General features: G+C 43.8%; 1 protein-coding gene across 1 annotated transcript in view; it reads right to left on the bottom strand.

Annotated features, from left to right (window-relative positions):
• Window positions 1-249: 249 nt before the first annotated feature.
• The window catches only part of LOC311141412 (alpha-tectorin), a gene marked incomplete at its 3' end in the record, with an annotated part of 35,505 nt that continues 21,967 nt past the window's right edge, over window positions 250-13,787 (bottom strand). Inside the window, exons 19-24 of the mRNA XM_084176735.1 lie at window positions 13,410-13,594; window positions 12,242-12,411; window positions 10,702-10,950; window positions 8,631-8,793; window positions 7,542-7,644; window positions 250-356 (exon numbers count right to left, since the gene is read on the bottom strand). Of these exons, the coding sequence (XP_084032861.1) occupies window positions 250-356; window positions 7,542-7,644; window positions 8,631-8,793; window positions 10,702-10,950; window positions 12,242-12,411; window positions 13,410-13,594 (977 nt within the window). The remainder of the gene's footprint in view (window positions 357-7,541; window positions 7,645-8,630; window positions 8,794-10,701; window positions 10,951-12,241; window positions 12,412-13,409; window positions 13,595-13,787) is intronic.

The following is a 13,787-nucleotide window of genomic DNA, read 5'->3' on the forward strand; positions in this document are numbered from 1 at the left end:
AGGGGGAATTGCACTAAATCAAACGATTAATTAACAATATTTCACAATATCACTGTATAGTTATATCGACTTCAACACACACTGTCACTTCACTCAAACATTATCACTATATTACCAATAACAATATCATTGTGAAGGTTGATCTACTTCATTGTACACCTCAACACACACTCTACAATGTCTCTTCAGTAATACAGTCATGTAACCGGACAGACCCAAGCCTGGGTTTGCCATACAGACAGATTGGTCCTAGATCAGTGTTGTGACACTCAGGAGGACAGAGAGCAGCAGGGTCACCAGGGAGCCAATCTGACCCGGGGCTCCACTCACTCTCTCTGGTATTGGAATCCACATATCTGATGAGAAATCAAAACAGATCAGAGATCAGTTAGTCCAAAAAAGAATTATGCTGAACAAAGAAGTAATAATAATAATAAATGTAATTTGTATAGTGCTTTTCATGAAAGAAAATACAAAATTATATAGAATAAAAACAAATACAATTAGAATCAAGGCAGGTAAAATAGCGATAGTGAGCTAGGTGCTAAATACATTTAAGATTGGGACCAGGACTATGAAAAAGACAGTGTGTTTTAAGGCCCGTTTTAAAAGTTCTGAGTGATGGAGAGACTCTCAGAGTTGGGTGAGGATCTGGGTAATGTGGTCTGAATTCTTGGTCCTGGTCATGACCCTGGCAGCACTGTTCTTGATTAGTTGGAGCCTATGTAATAATTTAGCCTGGGGGCACCCAAACAGCGCATTGCCGTAGTCGATCCGAGAGAAGATGTAGGTGTGGATGAGTTTCTCTGCATCTGGCTGGGAGAGTGATGGTATGACCCGGGCAATGTTTTTAAAATGGAAAAATTATGTTTTACATATTTGTTTTATGTGTACATCGAAGGACAGAGAATGATCAAACTTGACTCCTAGGTTGGAGATGACAGAGGACAGGTGGCTGGCCTGGCCGTTGATTGTAGGGGAGATGTTTCCAGCCCTGGTGACCTGTTTGGGTGTCCCAATAAGCATAGCCTCAGTCTTGCTACTGTTCAACTGGAGGAAGTTCTCTTTCATCCATGCCCTGATGTCCTCTAGGCAGCTGCTGAGTCTTGCTAGGGCAGAGATGGTGTCCGGTTTTGTGTTAATGTAAACCTGGTTTCGTCAGTGTAACAGTGGAAGTTGATGTTATAATATCTGAGTGTGTGTGAAGTTTCCTCAGGTTGCGGAATTGAATGGTCCTCTTTGGGCGGTAGAGAGGAGTTGGAGCGGTCAGAGACAGTGTTACAGCATTGTGGTCAGAGACGCCTAGCTCGATGACATCCAAGTCAGAGGCAGGGACATCGCCAGTGATAATGAGGTCCAATGTGTGTCCACGGTTGTGGGTAGGAACATTTACATGTTGCACAACGTTTAGACAGTCCAGCAAGTTAAGGAAGTCAGCAGCCACAGAGCGCTCGAGTCAACATGGATGTTAAAGTCAATTCAGTCAGATCAGGGGTAAACAAAATTTAGTTGTCTACATTTAAAAGCAAGGCACTCATAAGACTGAAAATCAGCAACAGTCAGTGGGTTTAAAATAAAGCAGTCTTTGTATAAAACAGCAAGGCCTCCACTGCAGCCATGGCTGCACGCCTTTTCAATGTATTTGTATCCAGGCGAGGCTGTTTCATTAAGAGGGTAAAAGTCACCCTCTCTGAGCCATGTTTTGTTAGGTAGATCATGTCAAAGTCATTGTCATACAGAGGAGATGTGTTCGTTAAGGGTTGTAGATTGTAGAGTGCAAGGTGGAAACAGATCCATTGCATGTTGGTTGGTCCACTGTGGTCTGTATGGATTGTATTGGCTTGGAGTGGGTGACATCAATTGCCTGAGGGTCAGCCTGCAGAATTGGCAAGTGATCTTTATTGTCCAACTCCAGTGTGCATGCTGTACTGCTTGCACTGTGAGTGCACACTATAGACTTGAACTTGCTGATCAGTTTCCTATGGCCTTGTCGTCCTCGCCGTCTGCATGTTTTCCGTAGGATTCCGTATTGCATAAGGTTGTTCTTGAGCTCCTTGCACAGAGTTGTTTTAATCTGTTCAAAACTTCTGAGGAATCCTTGTGTGTAATGGAGGAAAGTTGCTGCCATTTCTTAATATTTGATCCTGCCTTCGGCCCAGGAGATGAGATAATCAGATGAGAAGAGATGCAAGGAAGATCTAGGCTGGTTTTCGAATCCAAACGATTAGCTAGTTGATTGGAGAAGTAGGCTAATATCTTGTCTAGTTTAACGTTTTCGGGTTTAGATAACTACATTTTTTATTTCAGAACTTGATTAGCTTTCAAATTAATAAAAAGTTGATCATAATAATGCACATAAAAAACACTTAAAACAAATAATTATAGATACATTCACAGGAGTAAACTACCAAGGATGCCACTAGACACCATGGCAACCCTGGAAGCACATGTAATACGTAAGGGATACACGCCGACCTTCTGTACATTACCTTGGAAATAGTGGTTGACACATCGGGAAGAGGCGGAGCCCAGTCCCTTTGTGAAGTTAATTTTTCCAAGGTAATGTACAGAACGGAGGCGTTTATCCCACTTATACCACAGTTACCAAAGAAATGTCTCTGCAAAAACAAATCAATTGCTAGCTAGCTAGCTAGCTAAGTTTTTATTTATTGGACTTGCGTTTATCCAATTTCGGTTTGTGTGGTTGTTGGTTTAGCTTTCAGTAACTTTATAGCAAGTACGGTCTGCATGTATAGACGCATATTGCGTCATGATTGCAAGGTGTCCAGATATATTTTCCAACTGTCCCAATATATTTTCTAACTGTCCCGTTATCTGGTTTTAATGTCTATTCTAGAATGCCCTTCTAGCCAATCAGAAACGAGTATTCAACAATGCTGTGGTATGTTATTTTCAATTTATGAAATCTACATGTCGGTGGATGAGGTCGGGAGAGGTTGTGTTTTTTTTCTCTAGCAGGAGGTAAGCTTGGCTTCTCATATGGTGTTGAGTAAAGCTTAAACCATGTATTTAGATCGTAGGTAGGTAGGTAGGTAGTTTATTTAGTAGTTATTGTAGGTTTCCGTAGGCAATTATTGTAGGTAAGTTTTGTTTACGTATTGTTTAAGTATTGTTACGGCGGAGCCCGGCGAAGCACGAGGCTAGCTAGCTAGCGGGTAGCTACTGGTAATGTTTATTGGTTATTATCTGTTTAGTGCAATGGTGGAGAGTGGTCTCCAATGTTAATGTGCTACCATGTATTAGGTCGTAGGTAGGTAGTTAGCTGTAGTTAGGTATTGTATTTATTATAGGTTAGTATTGTTGTTATTGTAGGTTTCCGTAGGTAATTGTAGGTTAGTATCGAAGCACGAGGCTAGCTAGCTAGCGGGTAGCTACTGGTAACGATTAGCAACGCTGGAGAGCTGTTTCCAATGTTAATGTGCTGCTAGCCAACGTTTAATTTCTTGCTGCGTTATGCGTTATGAAAGGAACTAGACACGGACATGAATTATCTGTTTAGTGTGCTAACACACTCTTGCCAGTTTGTTGTAACCAAGTATTGGTGCTAAATTGTGTGTTAATGGATGCTAGCTTGCTAGTTAGCTACGGCGTCATAGCTAGGCATCGTGGGTTGTTGTGGGTAGTTACTGTGTCTTGGCAGTGGCTTCAGCCGTGCCGGCTGTAGCACGAAGCGAGCTACCTAGCCGTTTTTTCAAACAGAGTCAGAGTCAACACAATAGCCATTGTGTGCCGGGTGTAGCACGAAGCTAGCTAGCTAGCCGTTCTTCAAACAAAGTCAACACAGTGGCCATTGCTAGCTACCCAACACGACCAGCTGACTGTACGGTAGTAGCTAAATACAATATACTTGTCCTAGCTAGCCAACGTCTAATCATTGCTGCGTCATGAAAGGAACTTGACACAGACACGAATGATCTGTTTAGTGTGTTATCACACTATTGGTGGTTTGTTGTGACCAAGTGTTGGTGCTAAACGGTGTGTTATTGTTATTGGATGCTAGCTTGCTAGTTAGCTATGGTGTCATAGTTAGCTAGCTGAATAAAGTGGGTTGAGTCTATTCCTTTAAACATTGAACCGCTGTGGTTAAAAACAATTCTGATTTCTAAAGGTGGAAGTTGGGAGAGTTTTTGTTCGGGTGGTTCAGTGAAACAATTTTAGTTTCTGAGGTAGAAGTTTTTGGTGTGGGAGGCCCTGCTCTCTCCTCTCCCAGATGCTTAGCTCATTTCATTCCGATCTCCTCTGCATTTTTGTAGCCATTTGCTACAGCCTGTCAACTATGCCTCTGCCTATCCCTGTTCTCTCCTCTCTGCACAGGCTACACAAACGCACCACACCGCGTGGCTGCTGCCTCTCTAACCTGGTGGTCCCTGCACGCACCACCCACGTGGAGTTCCAGGTCGCAGGCAGCCTCTGGAACTGCCGTTCTGATGCCAACAAAGCTGACTTCATCCCAGCCTATGCCAACCTCCAGTCCCTCGACTTCCTGGCGCTGACGGAAACATGGATCACCACTGAAAACACTGCTACTCCTACTGCTCTCTCCTCGTCTGACCATGTGTTCTCGCATACCCCGAGAGCATCTGGTCAGAGGGGTGGTGGTACAGGAATCCTCATCTCTCCCAAGTGGACATTCTCAATTTTTCCCCTAACCCATCTGTCTATCTCCTCATTTGAATTCCATGCTGTCACAGTCACTAGCCCATTTAAGCTTAATATCCTTGTCATCTATCGCCCTCCAGGTTCCCTTGGAGAGTTCATCAATGAGCTTGACGCCTTGATAAGTTCCTTCCCTGAGGATGGCTCACCCCTCACAGTTTTGGGGGATTTCAACCTCCCTATGTCCACATTTGACTCATTTCTCTCTGCCTCCTTCTTTCCACTCCTCTCCTCTTTTGACCTCACCCTCTCACCGTCCCCCCCTACTCACAAGGCAGGCAATACGCTTGACCTCATCTTCACTAGATGCTGCTCCTCTACTAATCTCACTGCAACTCCCCTCCATGTCTCCGACCACTACTTTGTTTCCTTTTCTCTCTCGCTCTCCTCCCACACTACTCACTCTGCCCCTACACAGATGGTAATGCGCCGCCGCTACCTTCGCTCTCTCTCTCCCACTACTCTCTCCTCTTCCATCCTATCATCTCTTCCCTCTGCTCAATCCTTCTCCCTCCAATCTCCTGATTCTGCCTCCTCAACCCTCCTCTCCTCCCTTTCTGCATCCTTTGACTCTCTGTGTCCCCTATCCTCCCGGCCGGCTCGGTCCTCCCCTCCAGCTCCGTGGCTTGATGACTCATTGCGAGCTCACAGAACAGAGCTCCGGGCAGCGGAGCGGAAATGGAAGAAAACTAAACTCCCTGCCGACCTGGCATCTTTTCACTCCCTCCTCTCTACATTTTCTTCATCTGTTTCTGCTGCTAAGGCCACCTTCTACCACTCTAAATTCCAAGCATCTGCCTCTAACCCTAGGAAGCTCTTTGCCACATTTTCCTCCCTCCTGAATCCTCCCCCCCCCCCCCCCCCCCTCCTCTCTCTCTGTGGATGACTTCGTCAACCACTTTGAAAAGAAGGTTGACGACATCCGATCCTCGTTTGTTAAGTCTAATGACACTGCTGGTCCTGCTCACACTGCCCTACCCTATGCTTTGACTTCTTTCTCCCCTCTCTCTCCAGATAAAATCCTGCGACTTGTGACTGCAGGCCGCCCAACAACCTGCCCGCTTGACCCCATCCCCTCCTCCCTTCTCCAGACCATCTCCGGTGACCTTCTCCCCTACCTCACCTCGCTGATCAACTCATCCTTGACCGCTGGCCATGTCCCTTCCGTCTTCAAGAGAGCGAGAGTTGCTCCCCTTCTCAAAAAACCAACACTCGACCCCACTGATGTCAACAACTACAGACCAGTATCCCTTCTTTCTTTTCTTTCCAAAACTATTGAGCGTGCCGTCTTTAGCCAACTCTCTTGCTATCTCTCTCAGAATGACCTTCTTGATCCAAACCAATCAGGTTTCAGGACTGGTCATTCAACTGAGACTGCTCTTCTCTGTGTCACGGAGACTCTCCGCACTGCTAAAGCTAACTCTCTCTCCTCTGCTCTTGTCCTTCTAGACCTGTCTGCTGCCTTTGATACTGTGAACCATCAGATCCTCCTCTCCACCCTCTCCGAGCTGGGCATCTCCGGCGCGGCTCACTCCTGGATTGCGTCCTACCTGACCGGTCGCTCCTACCAAGTGGCGTGGCGAGAAGCTGTCTCCGCACCACGTGCTCTCACCACTGGTGTCCCCCAGGGCTCAGTTCTAGGCCCTCTCCTTTTCTCCCTATACACCAAGTCACTTGGCTCTGTCATATCCTCACATGGCCTTTCCTATCATTGCTACGCTGACGATACACAACTAATCTTCTCCTTTCCCCCTTCTGATAACCAGGTGGCGAATCGCATCTCTGCATGTCTGGCAGACATATCAGTATGGATGACGGATCACCACCTCAAGCTGAACCCTGGCAAGACGGAGCTGCTCTTCCTCCCGGGGAAGGACTGCCCGTTCCATGATCTCGCCATCACGGTTGACAACTCCGCTGTGTCCTCCTCCCAGAGTGCGAAGAGCCTAGGCGTGACCCTGGACAACACCCTGTCGTTCTCCGCCAACATCAAGGCGGTGACCCGCTCCTGCAGGTTCATGCTCTACAACATTCGGAGAGTACGACCCTGCCTTACACAGGAAGCGGCACAGGTCCTAATCCAGGCACTTGTCATCTCCCGTCTGGACTACTGCAACTCGCTGTTGGCTGGCCTCCCTGCCTGTGCCATTAAACCCCTACAACTCATCCAGAATGCCGCAGCCCGTCTGGTGTTCAACCTTCCCAAGTTCTCTCACGTCACCCCCCTCCTCCGCACACTCCACTGGCTTCCAGTTGAAGCTCGCATCCGCTACAAGACCATGGTGCTTGCCTATGGAGCAGTGAGGGGAACGGCACCTCTGTACCTTCAGGCTCTGATCAGTCCCTACACCCAAACGAGGGCATTGCGTTCATCCACCTCTGGCCTGCTGGCTCCCCTTCCTCTGCGGAAGCATAGCTCCCGCTCAGCCCAGTCAAAACTGTTCGCTGCTCTGGCACCCCAATGGTGGAACAAGCTCCCTCACGACGCCAGGACAGCGGAGTCACTCACCACCTTCCGGAGACATTTGAAACCCCACCTCTTTAAGGAATACCTGGGATAGGATAAAGTAATCCTTCTAACCCCCCCCCCCCCCAAATTGTAAAGTGGTTATCCCACTGGCTATAGGGTGAGCGCACCAATTTGTGAGTCGCTCTGGCTAAGAGCGTCTGCTAAATGACGTTAATGTGCCCTTGAGCAAGGCACTTAACCCTAATTGCTCCTGTAAGTCGCTCTGGATAAGAGCGTCTGCTAAATGACTAAAATGTAAATGTAATGTAATGTACGGTATATCATATTGTGTATCCTGTTTAAAATATTAAATAGTGGTATTTTAAGGCCAGAATTACACAGTGATAAATATTACCTCTGTCTCTTCTGTTCAAAACCAGAGGTCCCATGGAAATGGCAGCGTTGTCATGGAAGGACACATCCCTGCGTCCTCTGTGGTGGTATCCAGGGTAGCAGTGCTGCAGGACACAGAAACAAGACGGCAGACTGTATTACCATGTTTAGGCTATGGACTACTAGAGTTTCCTCCAAATGACTACTGTTTGTAAACAAGTGAAACTTATGTAGGATGATTCCATAACATGTTTTTACATTTAGCTATTTGCAAGTGGTTGTCTTGGCTTTTGACATTAACTCACAAATGTGAGATGATTGTCTAGGTGAGATGTACACAACTTCAGCCGATGTTGGAGAAAAATGTCAAAGAAGTTCAATAAAAGTGCATTGTTATAAAAAAATATATATTTTCCGCATCAACAGGATGCTTGACTTCCGGTGTGTGTGGAGGGCAGACCTGGGTAAATTTTAAAATAATTTAGTTGCAATTTAAAGGGGCAATCTGCAGTTGCTACATCCTAAATTCATGATATGTACCCATTGATTCTTGACGAATATTACTTATTAATGCCTCATGAGCTTAGTTCAACTGTTGTACCCCATCAGAACCCCAAAATATAAGTTAGTTTTACACACATTTTTGTAAATAAATTAAATGTAAAAAAACAAACACTGTATAGCCTCAAAATATGGTTAGAAATATAATTTTTATATCATGGATGGTCAGTACTTGCATCCATTGCTCTGTTTATGAATTTGAGAGTGTTTACATTTCTCCAGCCCCATCCCTCAGCTTTTTATCGAAACAGTGGCGGAGAAAACACTTTGTTATTGTTTCAACTGCGGATTGCCGCTTTAAGGTTAAGCTTTGAGCTTGTCTGGTACAATGGAACCAACAATGGAATGGTCCAAAAAGAGCAAAACACACCCATCTGGCAATCCAGACAGGCTCAATCAAACGCTCAAAGTATTTAAAAGTAAACAAATACTCTTTTAACCCTGGGACGTGTTTCATTTGTGCCTTACACAATGTTTTCAAACGTTTTGCAAAGGAAATTAACGTTAAATTAACATGGCCCAGGTTTGTTGGGAAGGGGAGGAGACTCACAGTGGTGCAGTCGTTGAGGTGCAGCAGACACAGGTGGACCTGGCAGTGCAAGAAGACGCTGGAGGAGTTCCTGGTGAAGGTGAACATCCGGAAGGAGAAGTGGGCCGATGTGGAGACGCCATTTTGGATTAGCTCCACCGTGCTGTCCTCAGGGTTAGGGCACCTGGAGCAAACAAAGAACGGGAGGAAATGGGAGGGGGAAGTAAATGATAAGTTATGCTGTTATTTTCGCTTTCTAAATGAAATATCATTTTGGTGATTACATGTGATTACATTAGGATGGTTTAACAGTCAAGCAATTATCAATATGTCAACTACAGTGGGGGAAAAAAGTATTTAGTCATCCACCAATTGTGCAAGTTCTCCCAAAAGATGAGAGAGGCCTGTAATTTTCATCATAGGTACACATCAACTATGACAGACAAATTGAGAAGAAAAAAATCCAGAAAATCACATTGTAGGATTTTTTATGAATTTATTAGCAAATTATGGTGGAAAATAAGTATTTGGTCACCTACAAACAAGCAAGATTTCTGGCTCTCACAGACCTGTAACTTCTTCTTTAAGAGGCTCCTCTGTCCTCCACTCGTTACCTGTATTAATTGCACCTGTTTGAACTTGTTATCAGTATAAAAGACACCTGTCCACAACCTCAAACAGTCACACTCCAAACTCCACTATGGCCAAGACCAAAGAGCTGTCAAAGGAAACCAGAAACAACATTGTAGACCTGCACCAGGCTGGGAAGACTGAATCTGCAATAGATAAGCAGCTTGGTTTGAAGAAATCAACTGTGGGAGCAATTATTAGGAAATGGAAGACATACAAGACCACTGATAATCTCCCTCGATCTGGGGCTCCACGCAAGATCTCACCCCGTGGGGTCAAAATGATCACAAGAACGGTGAGCAAAAATCCCAGAACCACACGGGGGGACGTAGTGAATGACCTGCAGAGAGCTGGGACCAAAGTAACAAAGCCTACCATCAGTAACACACTACGCCGCCAGGGACTCAAATCCTGCAGTGCAAGACGTGTCCCCCTGCTTAAGCCAGTACATGTCCAGGCTGAGTTGCATCCAAAGAACACCATACCTACTGTGAAGCATGGGGGTGGAAACATCATGCTTTGGGGCTGTTTTTCTGCAAAGGGACCAGGACGACTGATCCGTGTAAAGGAAAGAATTAATCGTGAGATTTTGAGCGAAAACCTCCTTCCATCAGCAAGGGCATTGAAGATGAAACGTGGCTGGGTCTTTCAGCATGACAATGATCCCAAACACACCGCCCGGGCAACGAAGGAGTGGCTTCGTAAGAAGCATTTCAAGGTCCTGGAGTGGCCTAGCCAGTCTCCAGATCTCAACCCCATAGAAAATCTTTGGAGGGAGTTGAAAGTCCGTGTTGCCCAGCGACAGCCCCAAAACATCACTGCTCTAGAGGAGATCTGCATGGAGGAATGGGCCAAAATACCAGCAACAGTGTGTGAAAACCTTGTGAAGACTTACAGAAAACGTTTGACCTGTGTCATTGCCAACAAAGGGTATATAACAAAGTATTGAGAAACTTTTGTTATTGACCAAATACTTATTTTCCACCATAATTTGCAAATAAATTCATTAAAAATCCTACAATGTGATTTTCTGGAAAAATAATTCTCATTTTGTCTGTCATAGTTGACGTGTACCTATGATGAAAATTACAGGCCTCTCTCATCTTTTTAAGTGGGAGAACTTGCACAATTGGTGGCTGACTAAATACTTTTTTCCCCACTGTATTTTGTTCCATCAAGTGTTAAATAAATAACGTTTTAGTTGACCAGGAAATTACAACCTGTTTAACTGACAATGTTTTGTAGAATTCAGATTTTTCAGGACCCCTACTTCCCGTGGCTATGGCGCCACCATAAGGTAAAATATATTACCATTTTTGTTTTGTTTTTATCTTTTTTCAATGGTAATTGGTGACATATTTTATTTCAAACCTACACTTTCAAATGTCTTATTCCTAACATAGGGACAATTTGTGGCTCTGAACATGCTAACATTTCCCTGCTAAACATAATGTCTCCATACTCTCTAGCAATAAGATTCCAGCGGACGGCGTAGCTTGGGTCGTTCACAGGCGTGGCCCAACAGGAGTCCAGCACAGTGGAGATCTGACGACCGTCCACTCCGTCCACCTGCACGGCCACGTAGATCTGCTGGTCAATTTCCACGTTGATGTGAGAACCGGATAACGGGTAGCGGAAGCCGGCATCCTGGTACGGGATCATCTGGATTCGGTAGCGGCCCTTGCCAGAGGGAAGCTTCTTGGTCACAATGCTATGGAGCAGAAGAACAAAAGGTTATTCGAATAACTAGACAAGAATCGTGATGAAGCAAAAAAAAAATCCCATGCCTGAAACATAAGTCGATCTCAAACCGATTGTCTGAGGGGCCTAGTTAACCTCACCTTCCATGTAAAAAAGTCATGACCATCATGCTTTTCGGGAAAGAGTACATGTATTGTACATGTATTCAACTACACGTTTGATCTATTCCAGTACCCTTGCTTAGGTAAGTCTGAGAAGCTCAGTTCTGGTGACGTTTTAGAAGTACATTCTACTCCAAAATGAATGAAAATAAAATGATGCTGACACCATCTAAAATATAATTTCCACCTCCAGAAATGAGCCCAATAACATATTGGTTAAAAAATATATTTGTAACATATTGGACAATGCATATAGCCTATGCATGGTCTGTCTGTATTATCACGTGCTTTTAGCAATAAGCATTATCACCTGTAGCCCAACCGGGCGACCAGACCAAATTCACATAGAAATGTGAGTTATATATCTGTCATTTGCATTGAAAGCAAGTCTAAGAAGTGGTAGATCTGTTCTATGTGCGCTATTTCTATGCTTCCTGTTCTTAAGTTTCGTTTTTTGCGTCTTTTACATTCGGTTTTGTACACAAGCTTAAAATAGCTGAAAATACTATATTTTTGGTTATGGAAAATATATTTCACAGCTGTTTAGATGGTACAATGATTCTCTACACAATGACTGCTTGTTTTGTCCCATAAACTTAAATTAGGCTAACTATTATAATTTTAGCAACCAGGAAATGGCGGAGTGACCTTTAAGCATCCTTGAAACTCTGGTTGTACCTGCATTTTTTAAATAAACGTGGTACCAATGGAAAGCTGGGTATATTAACAATGATATACTGTACTAGCACAGCCTCTTGTGCCTTAAATACTTCCTCCAGGTATTTTTTAAAAAGTTTTCTTGTTGAAAAGATATTTCCTAAGTATAAATATAGTAAAGTTCACACACTAAAGTGTAAAAAAAATCTGTTTTGAGCAAAATAGTGTTTTTCTGACACAACTGCAAACTTCAAGGACTAGGGCATTCAAGGAGTTGGTCTGATGGTCAGATGTGATGTCATCAGCCTCCCCCTTGCTTGAGGAACAACTTGTGTCATGTCTGACCTGGACCACCTATTGATATGTGTCTTTTGTTAAGTAAATCAGGTGTTAATTGAGGTGAAAGGGAGCCTGGAGGAGAACTTCAATGCTAAAATCAATTAAATTCCAGTCATCATAGGCTGTTTGAGAGGATGCTCTGACCTCTCCAGAGGGTTGAGATCCATGGTCATGGACAAGGACTGGGAGAGGGGGTACTCGCAGCAGAAGCGCAGGTTGATGTGCCTCTCACGGCTGATGACCCCCATGACCCCTCCGTGGAGGTCCACCTCACCCTGGATGGAGTTCTGATAGATGAAGTGAGTACCATTGCTCTGCAGAGAGAAAAAAAAACTAAATAAGAAAATACAATTTTAATATTTGAAGAGTCTCATTCCAAAACGCTCTATAACCATTTTCTGAAATGTTGGTAAATTAGCTTTTATTGTTTAAAGAACGTATGAAAAAAATGTGTGTGTTTTTTCACTATCTAATCATGGCATGGGTTTGTTCAATGACAGACGTATTTGTTTGATATCTATCACTTGATGGTTTTGCAAAACGCTATATACAGTACAGTATCTGCCTCACTCTCAGAGAAATTAGTACTGCTAGGTTTTACACAGTAAAATGTAACAAATAACTAAATGTTTTATAAATAACTGTAAAAATGACACATTTGTGTCAGCAACATTAAAGACAAATCTATACAGTAATATGAGATCTGTATGTAAAACATTTACATTTGACATTTTAGTCATTTAGCAGATGTTCTTATGCTCTTATCCAGTGACTTACAGTTAGTGCATTGATCTTAAGATAGCTAGGTAGGTGAGACAACCACATATTACAGTAAAATGTACAGTATACAGTACATATAAACATTCCATTCCAGCTAAATGGATATATAGCGTTTTGCACACACAAAAAATATTTGAATACACGTCAAATCAATTAATAAAAAATCTGAGAACATTCATATTTAAACACACATGAAGGTACCCATATGCAATCATTTGTAGTGGAAAAACACAAATATGAAAAAATTGGTGGATATAGAATATTGGAAATAAAATCTTCACTTGATGGGCACCTACTGTATGTAAGAATTTCATAGCACATTCATAACCTACAGAATACTGCATTTATACAGTAAGAAGTCAACAACATTGCGACAATGAAAAGTTGACAAACATTTATAATATTAATCATTATTTGGACTATGGTCTGTATTTGTTGAGCCTTTTTGAGCATTGGGTTGTGTATGAAGTGCCACTATGAGACTACATAATCCAAGTGATAATGTCATGATTGAACTGTGAAAATACAGTACCGTAAGAGTCGTCCCGCAGAGTTCGTTGTCGTTGTCGAAGTGGAACTCCAGGCGTCCATCCCGGACAGAGCCGTTGCAAGTGGAGTCAGTGAGGTGCAGGACGTGGGGTGGGAAACCGGCCTCAAATAGCTGGCACCGGGACAGAGACATGATGCCTGAACTGTAGGAGCAAGACGTGACCGAATCTAAGGGCAGAGATGGACACGGATGAGGACACAAAGATAGAGGACACAAAGACCACGGATGAATCGCAAAAGTCTTTCCTCGGTTTCTCGTATCCTCTATCCTCATCCTTCCCTCTTTTCGAAAGAGGGAAGTTAATTTGCACAGGAGATGTGGGTTCGGACCACGTTGGTCACATTGGCGCAGTGCTAGGGG

This window comes from Coregonus lavaretus (assembly GCF_964263955.1).
Source record: "Coregonus lavaretus genome assembly, chromosome: 1".
Classification (NCBI taxonomy): domain Eukaryota; kingdom Metazoa; phylum Chordata; class Actinopteri; order Salmoniformes; family Salmonidae; genus Coregonus; species Coregonus lavaretus.